The sequence below is a fragment of the Equus przewalskii genome, chromosome 15 (genome assembly GCF_037783145.1).
Source record: "Equus przewalskii isolate Varuska chromosome 15, EquPr2, whole genome shotgun sequence".
In the NCBI taxonomy this organism is placed as follows: domain Eukaryota; kingdom Metazoa; phylum Chordata; class Mammalia; order Perissodactyla; family Equidae; genus Equus; species Equus przewalskii.
Genome location: NC_091845.1, coordinates 71,711,173 through 71,728,956, shown reverse-complemented (window position 1 = coordinate 71,728,956; position 17,784 = coordinate 71,711,173). Strand labels below are relative to the sequence as shown.

The following is a 17,784-nucleotide window of genomic DNA, read 5'->3' as shown; positions in this document are numbered from 1 at the left end:
GTTCCTCTTCAGAGGGAGCCGTCGACCTCCAAAACCCACCTGGGGAAGGAGTGGGGCCAAGGCCAAAACTTGGCCAACTTCTCCATCCCTTGCAATTCAGTCTGAGCCCCTTGCTGTTTTTGCTTTTCCTGAACTGCCTCTCCCTGTTGACAGCGCTGAGCGATTTCTGTATTTGCCGTGGCCTTCTCAGGAGGTCCGCTTCGGGCCTCTCGGGAAGCCCCGCGGAGACGGCGGGGATGAGGCAGCGCCCGGCAGCCCTGCAGCCGGGACGAGCGCTTCAAGCGCACAGGGTAGGAGGCCAGGGGCGCGGGCAGGAGGCTCTGGAGCGGGCGGCCCCTGCCGGCTGCGACCTGGGTGCAGTTCGGGCTCGGCCCGGGGATTTCCTTTCAAAGGTGACTTAGAGCCGCTTCATTAGGGTAGCGCCCTCCCAGGCGGGCTCTAATGGCGTGTTTGGCAGAGTCAGCGAAACGCGGCGCCCAGCGGCCCGGCGGCGGGGGAGCGCCCTCTCCCGCGCCCTCGCCGTCTCCCGCGCCGGCCAGCGGCGCGCACGGGGCCATTTGCAGCGCAGCAGCCTCACGAGCGGCAGCGGCGCGCCGGCGCGGAGCGAGGCGGCACCATGGAGCTGAAGAAGGACAGCAACTCCGTGTCCATCGACATGCTGCTGATCGTGCACTCGGAGAAGCGGCGGGCCGCGCAGGGCGCGCACTCGGACCGGCAGGCGGACCCGGGCGCGCTGCTCCAGCGCAGAGGAGGTAAAGCGCGCCCGGCATGGGCCCCTGGACCCCCGGGCACCTCGGCCTCCTCGCCCCAGGGCCTGCCCGCCGGGGGGCGCCCCACGCGCCCCCGAACGAGGTCAGCGAGACCGACCCTCTCCCCATGGCTGCCTGCGCCTCCGCGCTGTGGCTCTGGCGTCCCGTGGCAACGCGCAGCCGCGTGATTGCCCCGGGTTGACTCCCTGTGCAGGCCTGTGGGTGCTTCTGTCACCCCGGGCAGCCAGTTTCCTTCCAGACTCTGAAGGGTGCAGATCAGGGTTGGAAGACGCCCTAGAGAAAGGGGGCCAGAGCCTCAGGACTGACCCCTGGGTGGCCGAGTCCTGCTCCCCACACGGCACAGTGCAGGGCACAGGGGACCCAGGGGAATCTGTGTGCTGAGTTGGACTTCGAAATGGGGAGCTCCCTTAGTGTCCTTGCACAACTCAGCCTCAGTTTCCCCTTTCTTGAGCCCTCTCCCAGCCTCCTCCTATAGAAGGCGTAAAAGATGTAAAAGGCACACAGCCTTGGACAGGGGTAAGCTTGAAATCTGCTCTCCCCACCTTATCTAGTCATTTTACCTGTCCTACAGACTTTCTGGGGAAGGGGAGACTATATATATACAGTGACCATTTATGGAGCGATGGTGGAAAGTAGGACCCAGGCATCTGTATTCTCCAGAGGAGAGGACATGTGAAGAGAGTACAGATGGATGATAGCAGAGGTTAAATAAGCCCCCTCAAACGTCTGCGAACCTCCTGGGTCTATGAAGAAGCTCTCGGGAACCCAGGCCAAGCCTGGTGTGCCTATGCATCAGGCTGACGTGCACCAGTTCTTTGGGAGTGATGCTTGACAGCCCACACACTTCTGCCTCCCTCCTCCCCTCCAGCTGCAGAGCTCCTTGGAGTCTGCTCCAGGCTCCTCTTTCCCCAGAGCCCCTGTGCACACTGAACATCTACCTTCCACCTGCCCCACTGGAGCAATGGTGCCAGGAATGGCTTTGCCCCCATGAACCACACAGGCTGGAGCTGCCACATAGCTCCTGGTGACCTCTGGGGAGTCAGGCAGGAGAAAGAATAGATTCTGGAGAGCTGAGCACATTGACAGGCACTCCAGTCTCAGGAGGGATTTGAGGGCCAGGTGTTGTTTAGGTTAGTTGGTTCTGTAGTTCTCAGAAGTGCTCCTGGAGAAGGGAAAATGGCCTGCCCAGGGTATTTAATAAGGAAATTGGCAGAGGCCATTGGCTCCTTGATAGAAATGAGGCTGCTCCTGCTACACGCACGCTGTCCAGATGGCCTCCCCAGTGTGTGGCAAGGCCAGAGGGCCCCCATGAGGCCCAGCTCTGGGTCAGCCCACGAGCCCCACCTCCCTCTCCGCCTCTGACCACGTCTCTCTGAACGGCTCTAACACTAGAAAGGGAGGGCGAAGAACACAGAGAAGCCCCAGAAATGCCAGGGATCAGGACGGCTCCGAGAAGTATCCAACGCCTAGCACAAAACCTTCATGGCTCCAGACCAACGCACTTCACACTCATGACCGTGACTCAGGGAAAGAAGACCCCTGCTTGCTGAGCCTTTTCTGCTGATATTTTTCTCCACATATTTTCCTGACGGACATTTCTCCTAAACACTACGTCACTGGGGAGACCTGTGTCACTTATTCACAGACAGTTCTGCGCTGGAGCAGAGAAGAGGGACAGTGCGTGGCCTCCAGGGCTGTCTGGGTAGTGGTGATGTCCAGGAGACCCCTGGCTATGCCAGCTTGCAGGCCCACTCCTTGGGACATGACCGGAGGAGGGGAAACACTGAACAAAACTAGCTTGTTCCAAGGCCTTCTGTTGACTGATGGTGCACAAATCCAAAACTCACCCACACCCACCTCCAGGCGTCTCCTCCTGTCTCCTCCCCGCCCCAGGTCCTCGGCTGGGGAGTGAATCTTCCTTGCTTCTGCAAAGAAGGGCCTGAGCTCCACATCAGAAAAGAGTGAAGCTCAGATACTGTCACTATACAGAGGACTGAGTGAAGATGTGGCCAAGTGGCTCTTCTGCTGTGTCCTTGTGGCAGAGAAGAGTCAGAGGAACAAGGAGGCAAGGAGTGTGTGCACAGGCATGTGGGCTGCAAGGCCAGCAGGTGCCCTCTCCCCTTTCCTCTGGGGCCCTAGCATTTTCCTAGCCAGTCCCTTAGAGCAGAACTTTTCAAAAACGGGCCTGGAAGCCCTCAACTCCTGTCGCGTATTTCCCTGGCCATGGAGGAGGTAGCCTAAGCTGCCTGCACCGAGTCTGAAAGAGCTTCGAGGTATTAAGTTTTATCCCCGAAGTCGATGTGACATGTGCATTCCACTCCATCAGTGTGTCAGTGAGGGTTTCGAGTGGGAAGCCCCAGACACTGACTGTGGAGGACTCTGCAGAAAAGAAGGGTGTCAGAAAGCGACAGAGGCCTCTGAGTGGCTAAAAGGGCTGGAGAACCAGGCTTGAGGCTGAGCTTCTAGGAGCAGTGCCATTGGTTGCACAGCAGAGCTCGTCTGGTGAGGAAACCTTCACTGCCACCAAGGAGCACTAGATGCTCCTTCCATGCCAGGAACTTGATTTTATTGCAGCTGCTCACGCTGCCAGAATGTATGCCAGTTCTGGGCTGGGAACTCGACCTTGCAGCCACCACTTCCAGCCGCCACCAGGGAGAGAGAGAGAGCTTCCATCCCCTTCACTGTGGCATCACCAGGTCCCAAGACAGAGTTGGATACGGGTGCTTCTGATTGGCCATGCATGGGCCACACATGTCCATGCTCTAGCTGCAAGGGAGGCTGGGATAGGGGGTAGCTATCACTTTCAGTTCCCATTCGGATAGGCAGTCTTTGCCCACCCCCACCCCACATCAAGAATCTTAAAAGTGGAAGATTCCCCACATACAGAAATAGGCAGGCAAAATGAATGGCAAGTGTCTTCTACAATAATACTTCCACGTTTATGCAGTGGAGATGTGAGAGTGAAAAATGGTACCTGTATTGTGGAAAATCTCCCTGGATGATCCTAATAACCGACCCCACCACCCTTGAAAACTACTGATTTAGTATTTTTTAAAAACGTTTTAAATGTTAAGGGTTCATTACCCCAACTGCATCTCATTCTCAGGCAGCCTCCCTCGGATCCAGAGAGAGCCAGGCTCCACCAGCCTCCCTTTAACCCTTTGCCACCAGGTCTTCATTCCCTTGGCCTGAGTCTCTTCTCCACAGAGACTCACGCCAGTCCTTGTTGTTTCTCAGGGCTCCAGGGCATTGGAAACGGACTCCGGAGATGGCAGAAATTAGAAGGGAACGAGCTGCATGGTAAATTCTCTCTTTTCATTTCATTTTCCTTTCAATCTCTGGAATTCAGCTCATTGGAGGAGGACTGGAAGGATTGGGTCACGTGTTTGAAGACTGGCTCTAGACATCTAACCACCCAGAAAGTGGCTGCTTGTGACTCATCCAGGCCTCTGGGGCCACTGTGACCCTGGAAAGTCTTCCCTGGCATCAGGTCCTTGAGGCTGTTGCTGGGGGAGCAATGCCGGAAGCTTGAGCACCCAACTGTTTGCTGGCTGAGCTGTAGGGAAGGACTTGCGTCATTTGGGTGGGTGAGATTTGGGTGTGTTCCTGCGGGAGGCGGGGCTGCTCACACTATGCGGGCATCCATCTTTTGAAAATTTTTCCCAGCAGAGAGGACAGCAGCCTGCCTGGGGACGGTATTACTCGAGGCCTGGGGAGATGCCAGTCAAGGGTTCTGTAGCTCCCTGCTGGCCCAGGATGGAGAATACAATAAGATCTGAGAGAAGTCAGCTTCCAAAGCCTCCTCTCACTAGTGCCAGGTGTCTTTTGCCCTGCAGGCTGAGAGCTCTCTGGGCACGCTATGTGTGGACTGACCGTGCTGGCCCTTATTCTGTGCCCACCAGAGAGTCTCTAGCTCAGCCTCCAGGAGCAAACGTCAGTGACACCGCACCATGGGCCCATGAGGGTTCTAATAAGAATCAGATCTGCAATCCCAGGGCCCAGTAGGGGGCTCAGTCACACCCCAGATCAGCGGACTGATTCACTTCATGCCAGGGTGAAGGAACCACCTCTAAGACCTCCCACAGAAGGGGAAACAGGACCACAACTGAACAAGCTCGGCCATCCTTCTGACAGTAACAAACGGGAAGGATGACGTTCCAAAGTACCTTCATTCATTCATCCCCTCAATAAAGGTCTACAGTGCTTACTCTGTGCTGGGCAAGATTCTGATTGTTGGGGATGAAACAGTGACAAGACAGTCAGGAATCCCTGCCCTCAGGGGGGTGGCCATTCACTACAGTCGAGTCTTGACACCCTGAAAGTGAAGAGCTTGCCAAGGTGTGTCCTTTGCCTTGTGCATGGGGACCAGTCATCCTCAAGACACCCCCCTGAGGACCACCCCTCTGAGTCCCAGCTGACGGGCATCCATGGGCAGAACAGCTTCCTTAACCTTGCTGTCAGGGCCCTCAGATAGTAGATGCACCAGCCCTGGCCGCAGTCAGCAAAGCTCTGCTGTGGGCTGGTGAGAATTATACTAAGAATCAGGCCTCCAGAGACGAATCAGCCACAGAGATGCACAGCAGCCCATGCAGGCAGGCGTGCTGGGCCAGGGTGCGAGTGGGTGAGTGGGGGAGCAGGCCGAAATGGGAGGAGAGAGACGCAGCATCTTCATTGGTGGCGGCTCTCCTTCCTGCCTGAGTTGTCTGACATCCATCTTGTGGCTTCTTAGGCATGTTATTACATCAGAAGAGGATAGAAACACACTGAGTTCATCCTATTTTTGCCATCTTTAAGGTTCTGGTTTGGGGGAAAGTTAGAAAAATACAACAAAACACAAAGGGACAGGGTAACTATTACAGGACACACAAGACTATTCTAGAAGACATGAAGTGAGTCTTAGTGCAATGTGCAGCCGATAAAGAGGGTGATTAAAGTAGTTCTTGCAAAACTACCTGAGAACAGAGAGTTTCGGGTAAATGCAGGGCTGGAGAGGGGCTCTACAGAGACTGTGAGCCTGGAAAAGTTGATGGGTCCACCACTCCACCCATAGATGTAATTTAAAGTAAAATTTTATTCATTTTTCGAATGGCATGTTTGCATGCACGCAGAAATTAAGATTACAGCTTCTCTTTGTGTTTTCTGATGGCGGGATTCTGGGTACATGCTCGCCTTGCTGGTGCCCAAGGCCCCCAGCCCTGGTTACCTGCAGGCAGCCCGGCCCTGGAAACTGGATGGCTCTCATCTGACAAGGAAGCAGCTGACGGCTTGTGCTGGTGGAGTGTGCACAAATGTGGCTGAATGTGGGGTTGATCCAAAAGGGCACATGTCCCCCCTCTTGCTGCCTATGCACTCCTTGGTCCTGGGCGTTGGCAGGGAGGGGGAGCCTGGAGTGCTCCAGACTTTTCCAAGCAGCAGGTGTTTGGGCCGAGCAACCCCAACTAGCTTGCCCAGCAACAGGCCTTCCCTGCTGTGATTGGCTGCTTTCCTTGGTCCTGGCTGAAGTCTGCCTAGCAGCAAAGGGAGTGACACCCTACAGCTACAGGGAAACCAATTGTGCAGCCCTGACTATAAATACCCCAGAGCAGCTACGCCAGCCAATCACCCTCCTTGAGGATTCCCTTCCCAGATCCTGTTTCCTCCCTCGGCCAGTGGAGCAGAGTTGCAGCCAGCTGTGCCCGCAGGAGGTGGCCTCCCTGTCCTCGCCTGAGTCTGGCCTGGAGCTCCAACCCAGCATACCACATCACCCTGGGTTGGCGCACGCAGTGGACCTGGCCCTCAGCCGACTGACCAACATGCCCTGGGGGGCTGAGGGGCCTGGCTGGGCCTGCTTGTAGGAGAAGGCTGGAGCAGGCAGGCTTCTCCAGGGCAGGACCCTGCCAGGTGGATCCTAAGTCCAGCCCACTGGGAACTGAGTGGGAAGCACTGAGTGGCAGATCTGGTCGGGTATACAGGGCATGTCATCTGAATGGAGCCTGGTTAGGCCAGCACCCCAGAGGCGTGCTTGTTTCCAGGCTCAGGCACAGGTCCCAGTGGTCAATTCCAGTGGCAGCCTTTCTGCAGACCAGCAGGTGGCCAGGGGAGAATATGGCAGGCCAGGGTGATAGTGGCGTGGGAACCTCCTGCTGCCATGACCCTGGCCCTTCCCCAGCCCCTCCCCGAGCCCCTCTGAAGCAGAGGCTCGAGGGCAGTCTCAGCGAGGGCAGGCTACTGCAGTAGCTGTGAAGGGAGAGATGCAGGAAAGGTGGTGCCTCCTGTAGGAGGGGCAGGTAAGCCTGCAGGTTCCCCTTCATGCCCATCGCAGGAACTGGGCATCTCTCCACAGCAGCCTGCCTGCACTAGGCTCTGAGGACAGCTCTGTGTCCTGGGGACATACCTATCGCTAGTGTGCAGAGAGAGCTTTCGCATGGGGCTGCCATGCAAATGTTTGTCAAGCTGAACCAGGAAGGCTACCCGCTCAATCTTCTCAGGGGGAGGCAGCAGGCTGAGCTAGGAGTCAAGAGACTTGAAGTTCAAGTCCCAGGTCTGACCCTCCCTGACAAAAAGGTGACCAGTCCAAGCTGCAGGCTCTTCAGCTGTATAATCGGGATAGGGCCCTCCAGCCCGCTGCACAGAAAGGTGGGAAGATCAGCGGGGCATCCCTGTGCACGGTGGGAACTGTGCCTGGCGACACTGAAGTCAGGAGTTGTGGTTACCTAGCCCACAGGACACTTCCTCAGCTTCTTGGGAAGAAACCCAGCCCATGCTGGCACCGCTGAGAGGTATGAGGGTGTGTGTACACGGGCTCCCAGGCATTTGCCTCTGCATTCAGGTGTGTCAGTGTGCTGATTCACGGGTGCGCATGCCATGTGGGTGTGCATGTCGTGGGGATGTGCATGCCATGGGGGTGTGCACACTGTGGGGGTGTGCACGCCATGGGGGTGTGCATGCATTTGGGCCAGGCCTGGGAGGAGCTTGGCCACCACCCTTTCTTTGAAAGAAAGGGCCTGCCTTTCTTTGCAGACACACACAGCTCTCTGCTCTGCCCAGGGAAAATTCCACTGTGATCCCAGTAGTCACTGCCGGTCTCTCTGTCTTCCTTAAATAGGAAACCTGGCAGAGAAGCAGCATCCTCAGCAGACCCAGATCATCACTTCCTACGACAACCAAGGTAAGGGATTTGACACTGCCCGTGACCTCTCCTCCGGCTGCTGTGAGCCAGAGACGGCCAGTACAGAGTGCCAACTGCAGGGAGCAGGGTCCTCTCTGCCGGTGGATGTTGGAGCCCCCTTTCCCTCTCCCCCATCCCATGGGAAGCAGTGAGAGGCCGCATAGTGTTGTGGGATCGAGGAATAAAGTCCTTGGGCCGCAGATCCCACTGGAGTAATCATCACACCCTTGTTGTCATCACTATGGCTGACATTTATTGAGTGCTAACCATGTGCCAGGCACCCTGCCAGGCCATTCACATGATTATTCTCGTGTAAATTGAACTTCACAACAATCCTATCATTGGTACTCTTACTATTCTCATTTTACACCTGAGTAAACTGAGGCTTGGAAAGGTTGTCCTGTGTCCAAGATCACATGGCCAGCAGGAGGCAGAGCTGGGGCAGTCTGACCTCCCCAACCACCAGCAAGGCCTCAGCTGTTAACTTTCACACAGCTCTGCTTCCACAGCCCCCAGAACCCGGCCTCCTCCTGCCGGCTCATGGTGTCCAAGCCTTCCCTTCTTCTGAGTCATGGTGGTTCCCTCGCCTCTGCTCCCACCACTCAGCCTTCCAGGGCCTTCCACCCAGGGAGGGGTTTAACTCAGCAGTGGGGAGTGAGAGGGCCCTTCCTGGGAATCCTCACTTTGCCGGGACAGGTTCTGGGGGCTCTGGGAGGGCAGGTGAGGGCCTCACCGTGGTGACTGTGCAGTTGATCAGATCTGAGAATACGGTGGGGTAGAGACAGGAGGGCTTCACAGCTACAGCTGGAGGTGAGGCCAGGTTAGAGACCCCCACCCCCCACTCCGCACTCCCCTCGCCCCTGCTGTGGTTTCTTGCTCTGCACTAAAGACTCAAAGCCTGGTGTCTGCAAGTTCTCAGAGGCTTGGCCCTAAGTTTCCCCACGGTTGCTCTCAGCGCTGATGTCCTAAGCTGTACAGAAATTGTCTAATCACGTCCAGGGAGCAGTGGTGGCTCCTGGAAATAGAACATCTCTGGAGGCCCTGGAACATTCGGGGCCTCTCGGGGAACTGCTGTCTGAAAGACGGGCTAAGCCAGCATCCCGCGGAGAGGCACTAGCAGGTGGTGAGGCAGGGCATCACTCCAGTCTCTGCTTGCATTCTCACATTGTCTTCTCCCCATATAAGTAGTCAGATCTCCCTCTGCCTTTCTTTTATAAGCATCCTTGTGATTACATTGGACCCACCCAGATAATCCAGGATGATCTTCCTATCTGGAGATTCTTAATCACTTCTGCAAAGTCCCCTTTGCTATATAAGGTGACAGTCACCGGTTCCTGGGGTTAGGACATGGATATCTTTAAGGGCCGTTGTTCAGCCTACCATGGGGGACAATTTAAAATAGAGTAGTTGAGAAAGGCTCCCCGAGAAGGTGACATCTGAGTAAAGGAGGAGATGAGGGAGCAAGCCAGGTGGACATCTAGGGAAGAGCTTCCAGCAGAGGGAGCACCGGGGAGAGGGCCCCAGGCAGGAGCATTGCTGGCCTGTTCAGGGAGGAGGGAGCCACTGTGGCTGGAGGGGCGTGGGTGAGGTGGGGGTAGTAGAGATGAGTCAGAGAGGACACAGGGCAGGTCTTGCAGGGCCTGTATGCTGGCTTCTGTTCTGAGTGTGATTGGAAAACGTTATGGTTTTAGACATGGTTTTAGATGTGACAGCCTCCAGTTGGTGGAGAGTAAACAGAAGAAGGCGAGGTTGGAAGCAAGAAGACCACTTAGGAGGCATCATGATAATGCAGGCAAGAGAGGTTTTCCCATGGCGCAGCTCTAGGGCATAAGGGAAAGAGAGGAGTTAAGGTTTGGGACCTGAGGATGGAGACGGGGAGATGCAGGAGGAGCAGTTTGGAGAAGGAATGTGAAGAATTCAGATTTGGCTCTGTTGAGGCTGGGGCCAGTGCCGAGCGACCACATGCCTACTACTTTAGACAATAGTGACCAGGGACATTGTTATTCCATGTGCCATTTTCCTTCTCATCCAATGAGCCTTGAAATTCATGAGCTCGGTTCTAAGGACCACACAAGTCCCCAAGAAGCTTTCTTGGAAATTCTTTATATCACAGTAATAACGGTGCCACAGGGGGGACACTTGGTGTGGGCCAGTCATTGACCTAAGCCCCTTTTGTGGTTCACTTCATTTAATCCCCACAACCACCTGTGTGGTTGGTTATCCCCATTTTACAGACGGGGAAATGGGGGCCCAGAGAGGTTTTAGTAACTTGCCTGAAGTTACACAACTAGCATGTGCCAGGTCTGGAAGTTAAACCAATGTGTGTGCACTTCCAGAGCCAGTGCTTAGCTACTCCATCATACCACCTCCTTCCACACGGGGCAGGGACCAATCTAGGGGGGCCAAATAGGGTGGAATACCTTCCATACCTCCCCCAACAAGAAATCCAAGATTTCAGTCAGAACTTGTCAGCCAGAATGGTTTTGCTTTTTCCCCTCCTCCTCACCTCATCATCAATGGTAGACTTCATGCACGTGTTGCCAAAAAGATGATTGGAGTCTTGGACCTCATGGGGAAGGGGGCTTCAGGAGATTAATCTGTATGGGTGTGTGGGCTGAAAGAGAGCAGAGTGGTCACTGGACCCCCGTGACTTCACCCAGAAAGTCATTCGTGAGGAGCCAGTTTCCTTTTGAGGCTTCATCCTGCCGGGTCATCCTCCGCTCTTATCCTCATGGAGACACTCTGCCCTCTTTGATCGTGCATGCGCTAGAGTAAACTGTCATGTTTCCAGACCTGGGACATCCCTGAGGAGCTCCATTCTGCAGAAGGAATCGTGAGTGGCCCTGCGTTTTTGAGAGCCCAGGGGAAGCGGAGGTCATTCAGGGCTGCAAGAGACGCCCTCCGTCACACACCCCGCCTGGTGCCCCAGTGGTCTCAGCCCTGAGCCCTGGCACGCTCAGTTGTCATCTCATCACTAGAGCTGCTGAGCGGGGCTTTCACTGTGGCCGGCAGTACCTGATGAGGGTTCTTCAGAGCTGGGCTGTCGCTGTCACCATCCAGCTTGCTGTTTCTGGGATGTCAGAGCTCACCACTTCCTGCGCTAAAGCTAACTACTACACCCTGGGCAGAAACCACAGCACATCTCTGTTGAACACCTATCCAGGGGCTATTTAAGGGGGTTTTTGAAATTACAAACGCTTCAGCTGAAGTTTCCTGATGCTCAGCTACTGCAGGAAAACATTCCAGGGCAAAGAATTCAGGGTGTAAATGTGGCAGCCAGTTCTAGAAAGAATTAATGAGCACCTTAAATCAATGATGGCAAATATCTGACATGAATCCCACAGCCCCTATACACACATAGACACTCACGTGTGTGTGCACACTCGCATTCGTGCACACACACATCCCTGACAGTCTTTGCTAATTGATCAGCACTCCAGGCAGCCACTTCCAATCAGTCAGGGTTAATGAACAACATGAAATCTGTTTGCCATCTTTGCATTAGGTATTCTGAGCAAATTAGGCCTTTACACAAATCCTGATTCAAACCTGAAGAGAGCTGGAGAGAAGCTGTTGGCGGGAGAACTCTCCTGACTGGGTAATAGGCAGGCCTGAGGCAGTACGCACAGGAGCTGCTTCTCCATTTCTGAGAGGCAGGGAAAGGGAAGCAGAGCCCATGGCGTGTGGGAAAAGGGCCTGGGAGCCACTCCTTAGGGGAGGCAGAAAACAGTCACGAATACACTTTTACTAAAACAGCCGAAAATGCAGCTTCAGAAATGATATTTGGGTGACAACTGATAGAACTGGGAAGGGGTGCCATGAGAGAGCCACCAGGTGGCCGAAAGTCCCAGGAAGGGCCTCCTTTGGGTTTGGCTGTGACTGTTAAGATTAGTCTAATGGTGTCCGACTGCACTTAGGATTTAGGTCTTAACTTTAAATTTTGCTCCAAATGATGTTCCACTCTTTGTCATTGGAGATTGGTCAAATTAAATCTTTTCTTTCAGAGTTTTATTCGATACAGGGCTGTCACGGTTGGCAAACTCTTACCACTCCATGCCTTTCGGAAGCATGGGGCTGTACTGTGATTGCTGTTTGCCTGGAGACCGCGCACCCAGGCCCGGTTCCTGGAGCAGAGAAGCCTCCCCGAAGTGCCCTTACACCCCTGTAAAGGATGGGGAATCACAGTCCCACCCAGACTGGGGAGTGGGGAGCTTTGCCGTTTTCCCCGAGGGAGTGCCGACCGGCAGCACTGCTTGGAGAGAGAGCCAGGAAGTCGGACTCAGGCGAATGTGGAGCATTGGCCCCTGTTGGAGAGGGGAGAGAGAAGAGGAAGTGCGGAAGGAGAGAAGGGATTAGAAATGGTGATGGGTGGAGCTTCCCGGCCAGGGCTCTGTCTGAGTGTGAGACTGCCTCAATGCCCACCCTTCAAAGGCGTTTGCCAGTATCTCCGTTTTCAGCTCGCTCATTTTTTGACAAAAAGATATGGCTGAATTGGGAGTGGTTGGAAATACTTGGATGTTATGAGGAGTTTGGGGAAGAGGTTTGCTGTTGAGCCCTAAACCAACAAGTTGTTCAGTTTTGCAGCTTCTAGAAGCTTATGGAGATTGTCCCAGTCCAGCATTTTCCAAATTGTGTTTCACGCAGTAGTACTGGGTCAAATAGACTTCTTTGCTGCAGGACTTCTCAGAGCGTGTATTGCAACCCACAAAAGGGGAGAGAATGGGCTTGTTTCTCAAATCCTTTTTTCACAAGGCATCTTGCAGCCAAGTACCGCTTGGCACCAGCTTTGAAGAACACCTCAGAATGTATCAGGGGGAGAAAGTGAAAAGGCAAAGGAGAACAGGCCCACGCCTCATGCATCATGGGAAGACACACAGGAAAGAGTTGCTGTTGGCAATGGCACTCAATCCTGTGACCAGAACTGAATTACACTTTGAATTCTGAAATGCTTGAAGTCTTAATTGTAAAGTCACAGGCTGATTTTCTTTGACAGTTAATGTGCTGGAGCCACACTCAAAAATGAATGTTAACCCTTCAAAGTAATGCCTCAGGAGGCCGGCCATGTTGTATCTTTTGAATTATTTGAGAATTATCCTGTTTGGCATACAGAGCAAGTTTATGAACTACACAAGAAAGTCAGTATTGTTATTCTGTGAAAAATAATTGCACATTTAGCAGGGAGAGGGTTAATAAAAAAGCTCTTACAAAATCAATAAGGGAAAAATAATACATCAATAGGAAAATAGTCAATTCACAAAGAAAGAATTTTATATTGCAAATAAATCTATGAAAAAATACTATACTAAAAATTAAAGAAATACACAAAAACAACGAGATATAATTATTCATTGATAAAAATTTCAAGGATTGATAAGAATTAAATGTCAGTGGGTGTATGGGTGACCTATTTTTACATTAAAACCATCCCCAAACTCAGTGGCTTAAAATAATAAGCATTTACCAGCTCACAAGTCTACAAGTTGGCTGGGCCTTCTTGTGTGAGCCACACCCAGCTGATCTCGGGTCTTGGCTGGACTTGCTCATGTGTTCGTGGTCAACTGGTGGTTTGGCTGGAGACCAGCTTGTCTAGGATGGCCTCACCTGAGATGGCTCTACTCTGTTCCACGTGGTCTCTCATCCTGCAGCAGGCTAGCCTGGGTCCATTCACATGGCAGTTGTGGTTGGAATCCCAAGAATGGGAGGAAAAGCTGCAAAGTCTCTTGAGGCCTAAGCTCAGAGTTTGCACAACACCACTTCTGCCACATGCTAATTGGCCAAACCAAATAACAAGGCCAGCCCAAATTCAAGGGAAGGAACAAAAGACCTCTCATTGGGAGGAAGCACAAAGTATTGTGGCCAATTTTGCAGTCAAACACAGCAAGAATGAGCAAAATGGGCCTTCTCTTGCACTGTTGATGTGATCATAAACTGATAAAATCATTCATGAAAATAACTTGCCAGTATCTAACAAAAGCCTTAAAAATCTCTATACCGTTTGATCCACATTTAAGAATTAATTCAAAGGAACTAATTTGAAAAGTCTGTAAAGAGATGCGTATCAGAATGTTCATTGCATCACTGTTTATAATAGCAAAACATTTGGGAAAAGTTAAATATCCAACAGAAAGAGATTGCTTATGTGGATTATAAAAACGTCTATAGAATGGAATACTACGCAGCCATTTAAAATGATGACGACATGTGACTACATTCACTGAAGTGTAAAGATGTTAGTGAAGAAGGAAGTTACAAAGAGGATGTTCACTTTTTATTTTGTATCTTTCTGTATAATTCAAGTTTTTGTTTTGCTTTAATTCTGCTTGGGCTTTTTTGTTCACTTGGGTTTTTTTTAATTTAAATTTTATTTTAAATTAACATACAGTAAAATAGAATTTTCTGGTGTGCATTCTTGAGTTTTAACCCATGCATGTAATCACCACCACAATCAGAATACAGACAGTTCTGTCACCCCAAAAGTTCTCTGTGTGGACTCTGTAGTCACATCCTCCCAGCACTCCTGAGAGTTTCTTTACATTGTTAAGAAATATTCCTTGATATGGATGTACACAGGGTATTTATCCACTCACCCATTGAAGGACATTTAGGTTGTTTCCAGTTTGGGTGATTGTGAATAGAGTTTCTATAAGCATTTGTGTATAGGTTTTTGTGTGAACATAAGCTTCCATTTCTCTGGGGTAAAAACCCAAGAGTATAATTGTTGGGTTTTATGTTAAGTGTATGTTTTGTTTTATAAGAAATGGTCAAACTGTTTTTCAGAATGGCTGAACCAGTTCACAATCCCACCAGCAATGTATGAGAGAGCCAATTTCTCCACAACCTTGTCAGCATATTATATCACTTTTTTATTATTATTCTTCTAATAGATGTGATATCTCATTGTGGTTTTAATTTGCGTTTTCCTAACGGCTAATTATGTTGAACATCTTTTCATGTGTTTATTTGCCATCTGGAATCTCTTCTTTGGTGAAATATCTGTTCTTTTACTCATTTTCTAATTAGATTGTCTTTGCACTTTTGTAAAAAATCAATTTGCCGTAATTATGTGGGTCTATTTTGTAACTCTTTATTATGCTCCATTGATCTATTTATCTATCCCTTTGTAAATATCACATTGTTTTGATTACTGTAGCTTTATAATATATCTTAAAATCAGATAGTTGGAGTCCTCCATCTTTTTTAAAAAATTGCTTTGGCTATTGTAGTTCCTGTATCTTTCTATCTAAATTTTAGAATCATCTTGCCTATATCTACAATCTACAAAATTCCTCCAAGGAGTTTGATTGAAATTGCATTAAACCTATAGATCAATTTAGAGAGAATTGCCAACTTGACAATATTGAGCTTTCTAATTCATGAACATGGTATGTCTCCCCACTTATTAAGTCTGCTTTAATTTGTTTGATCATATTTTTTAGTTTTCAGCATACAGTTCTTACAATTTATTTTTAGATTTATACTTAAGTATTTCATTTTTTGGAGCTATGGAAAATAGTATTTTTTAAATTTAATTTCTAGCCATTTATTAGCAATATAAATATAATTGATTTTGGGGTTCTGACCTTGTGTCCTGTGACCGTGCTAAATTTGCTTATTAGTTCTAGGAACTTCTTTTGTAGATTACTTGGGATTTTCTATGTAGACAGACATGTCATCTGTGAACAGGAGAGTTTTATTTCTTCTTTTATAATCTTTATGACCTTTCTTTCTTTCTCTTAACTGATGGCACTAGGTTGGACTTCAAGTACAATGTTTATGAGGAACAGTGAGAGTGGCCATCCACGACTTGTTCCCAATCCCAGGGGGAAAGCATTCCACTTTTCACCATTAAATATGCTGTTAAGATGCAGGTTTTTGGTAGATGCTTCTTTTCAGATTAAGGACGTTCCCTTCTATTTCTAGTTTCTTGAGAGGTTTTGTCATGAATAGATGTTAAATTTTGTCAAATGCTTTTTCTGCATCAATTGATATGATCATGTGGATTTTCTTCTTTAGGCTGCTAATATTGTGAATTACATTCATTGATTTTCAAATGTGGAACCAGCCTTGCCTTCTCAAAATAAACCATACTTGGTTGTGGTGTGTTATTCTTTTACTATATTGCTGGATTTAGTTTTCTAATATTTTGTTGAGGATTTTTGTGTTTATGTTCATAAGGAATATTGGTCTGTAGTGATTTTTTTCTTATACTGTCTTTCTCTGATTTTGGTATTAGATTAATGCTGGCCTCATAACAAGGGCATGAACTATTCACTACTCTTTTGTTTCCTAAAGAATCTTGTGAAAAATTACTGCAATTTCTTTTTGAATGTTTATTAGGATTTGCCAGTTAAACCATCTGGGCCTGGCGTTTATTTGTTTGTTTGTTGTTTATTTGTTTTTGGAAGATTTTGAACTACAAATTTAGTTTTAAAAATAGATATAGGAATATGCAGGTTATCTACTTTTGGGGTGAATTTTGGTAGTTTGTAGCTTTCGAGGAATTTATTCACTTCATTTAAGCTGCAGAACTTATGTGCATAGAGTTGTTTGTATTATTCCTTCAATATATATGGGGTCTGGTCTGTAGTGATATACCCATTTCATTCCTGATATTGGTGTCTTGATTCCTGATTTGTGCCTTACCTCTTTTTGTCCTGGTCACTCTGGTCAGAGGCTTATCAATTTTGCTGATCTTTTCAAAGAACCAGCTTTTGGTTTCATTGACTCTTCTGTCGTTATTTCTTCAAATACTTTTTCTGCATCATACTATTTTCTCCTGTCCTTCTGGAATCTCAGTGACGTGAATGTTAGCTCTTTAGGTACTGTGCCACAGCTCCCTGAGACTCCTTTCACTCCTTCTCTCTGTTGTTCATATTAGATAATTTCTATTGTTCTCTCTTCAAGTTCACTGACTTTTTCCTTTGTCACCTCTATTTTGCTATTGAGTATATCCAGAGAATTTTTTAACTGCTGTATTTTTCAGTTCTAAAATTTCCACTTGTTACTTCTTTATATTTTCTAATTTTTGCTAATATTTATCTTTCCATTGATTTCTAGGCTATTTGCTCTGACTTGTTAGAGCATGATCATTATAGCTGTTTTAAAGGCTTTGTCTGATAATTCCAAAATCTGTGTCTCCTGGGGTTAGTATCCATTGATTATCTTTTCCTTTTCAAGTTGAGATTTTCCTGGGTCTTCCTATGCTGAGTAATTATGGATTGTGGCCTTTGCAATGCTATCCAGATCTACCCTGCTCACACACAACCAGTGAGCAGTCTGGGAATTAGTCTACCCCATCGTGTAGTTCTCAAAGACTGCGATATGATGTTTACTATAAGATCATGCATGCACAACGTAGATGCTATCCATCCATGCAGAGGTGACCACAGGAGTTCATCTGTAACTTTATGGAATTGCTTTCTTGAGCTCCCTCCTTGTTATAACCCACTTTCTGTTCCTCCAGCCCTAAAGCTGGGGCTTTAGTTTCCCTACTCTGCCAGACACTTCTCACTACTGTGTCTGAATCTGGAGTCAATCAGTGGAGAACAAAGAGAGAAAAAAAACAATGAGTGTTTGCCCCACACTCTTGGGAATCATAGCTTCTCTGGTACACTCCCTCACAGACTTAGGTGCCTGCCTGGCACCAAAAGCACTGCTGCACTGCCACCAACAGGATTTCCTGGGGGCTGAGTCACACAGAAAAAAACAACAGGGGATTTCTCCCACTCTCTCTGACTCTTAAAGCTTCCCTTTTGTCCCTCCAAAGGCCAGAAGGAAGGGCTTCTCTTGGAGCATTTTTTCTCTGCACCCCAGTGTGCACTTCTGCGTTTGGGGCTGCCTTTGAGTCCAGTCTAGGTAACCCCCTAG

The 17,784-nt window shown here is 49.5% G+C and overlaps 1 protein-coding gene across 3 annotated transcripts in view; it reads left to right on the top strand.

The window, feature by feature from the left end:
- Positions 1-221: 221 nt before the first annotated feature.
- KY (kyphoscoliosis peptidase) overlaps positions 222-17,784 on the top strand; it is a 43,796-nt gene continuing 26,233 nt past the window's right edge. The window contains exons 1-3 of one of the 3 annotated variants that reach the window (XM_070577546.1): positions 222-752; positions 4,008-4,070; positions 7,855-7,917. In XM_070577546.1, coding sequence (XP_070433647.1) covers positions 617-752; positions 4,008-4,070; positions 7,855-7,917 — 262 coding nt within the window. In that variant the 5' untranslated portion in view covers positions 222-616. Of the gene's footprint in view, positions 753-4,007; positions 4,071-4,672; positions 7,529-7,854; positions 7,918-17,784 lie in introns of those variants that run through there. The other 2 variants (XM_070577548.1, XM_070577547.1) reach the window with 2 other exon arrangements.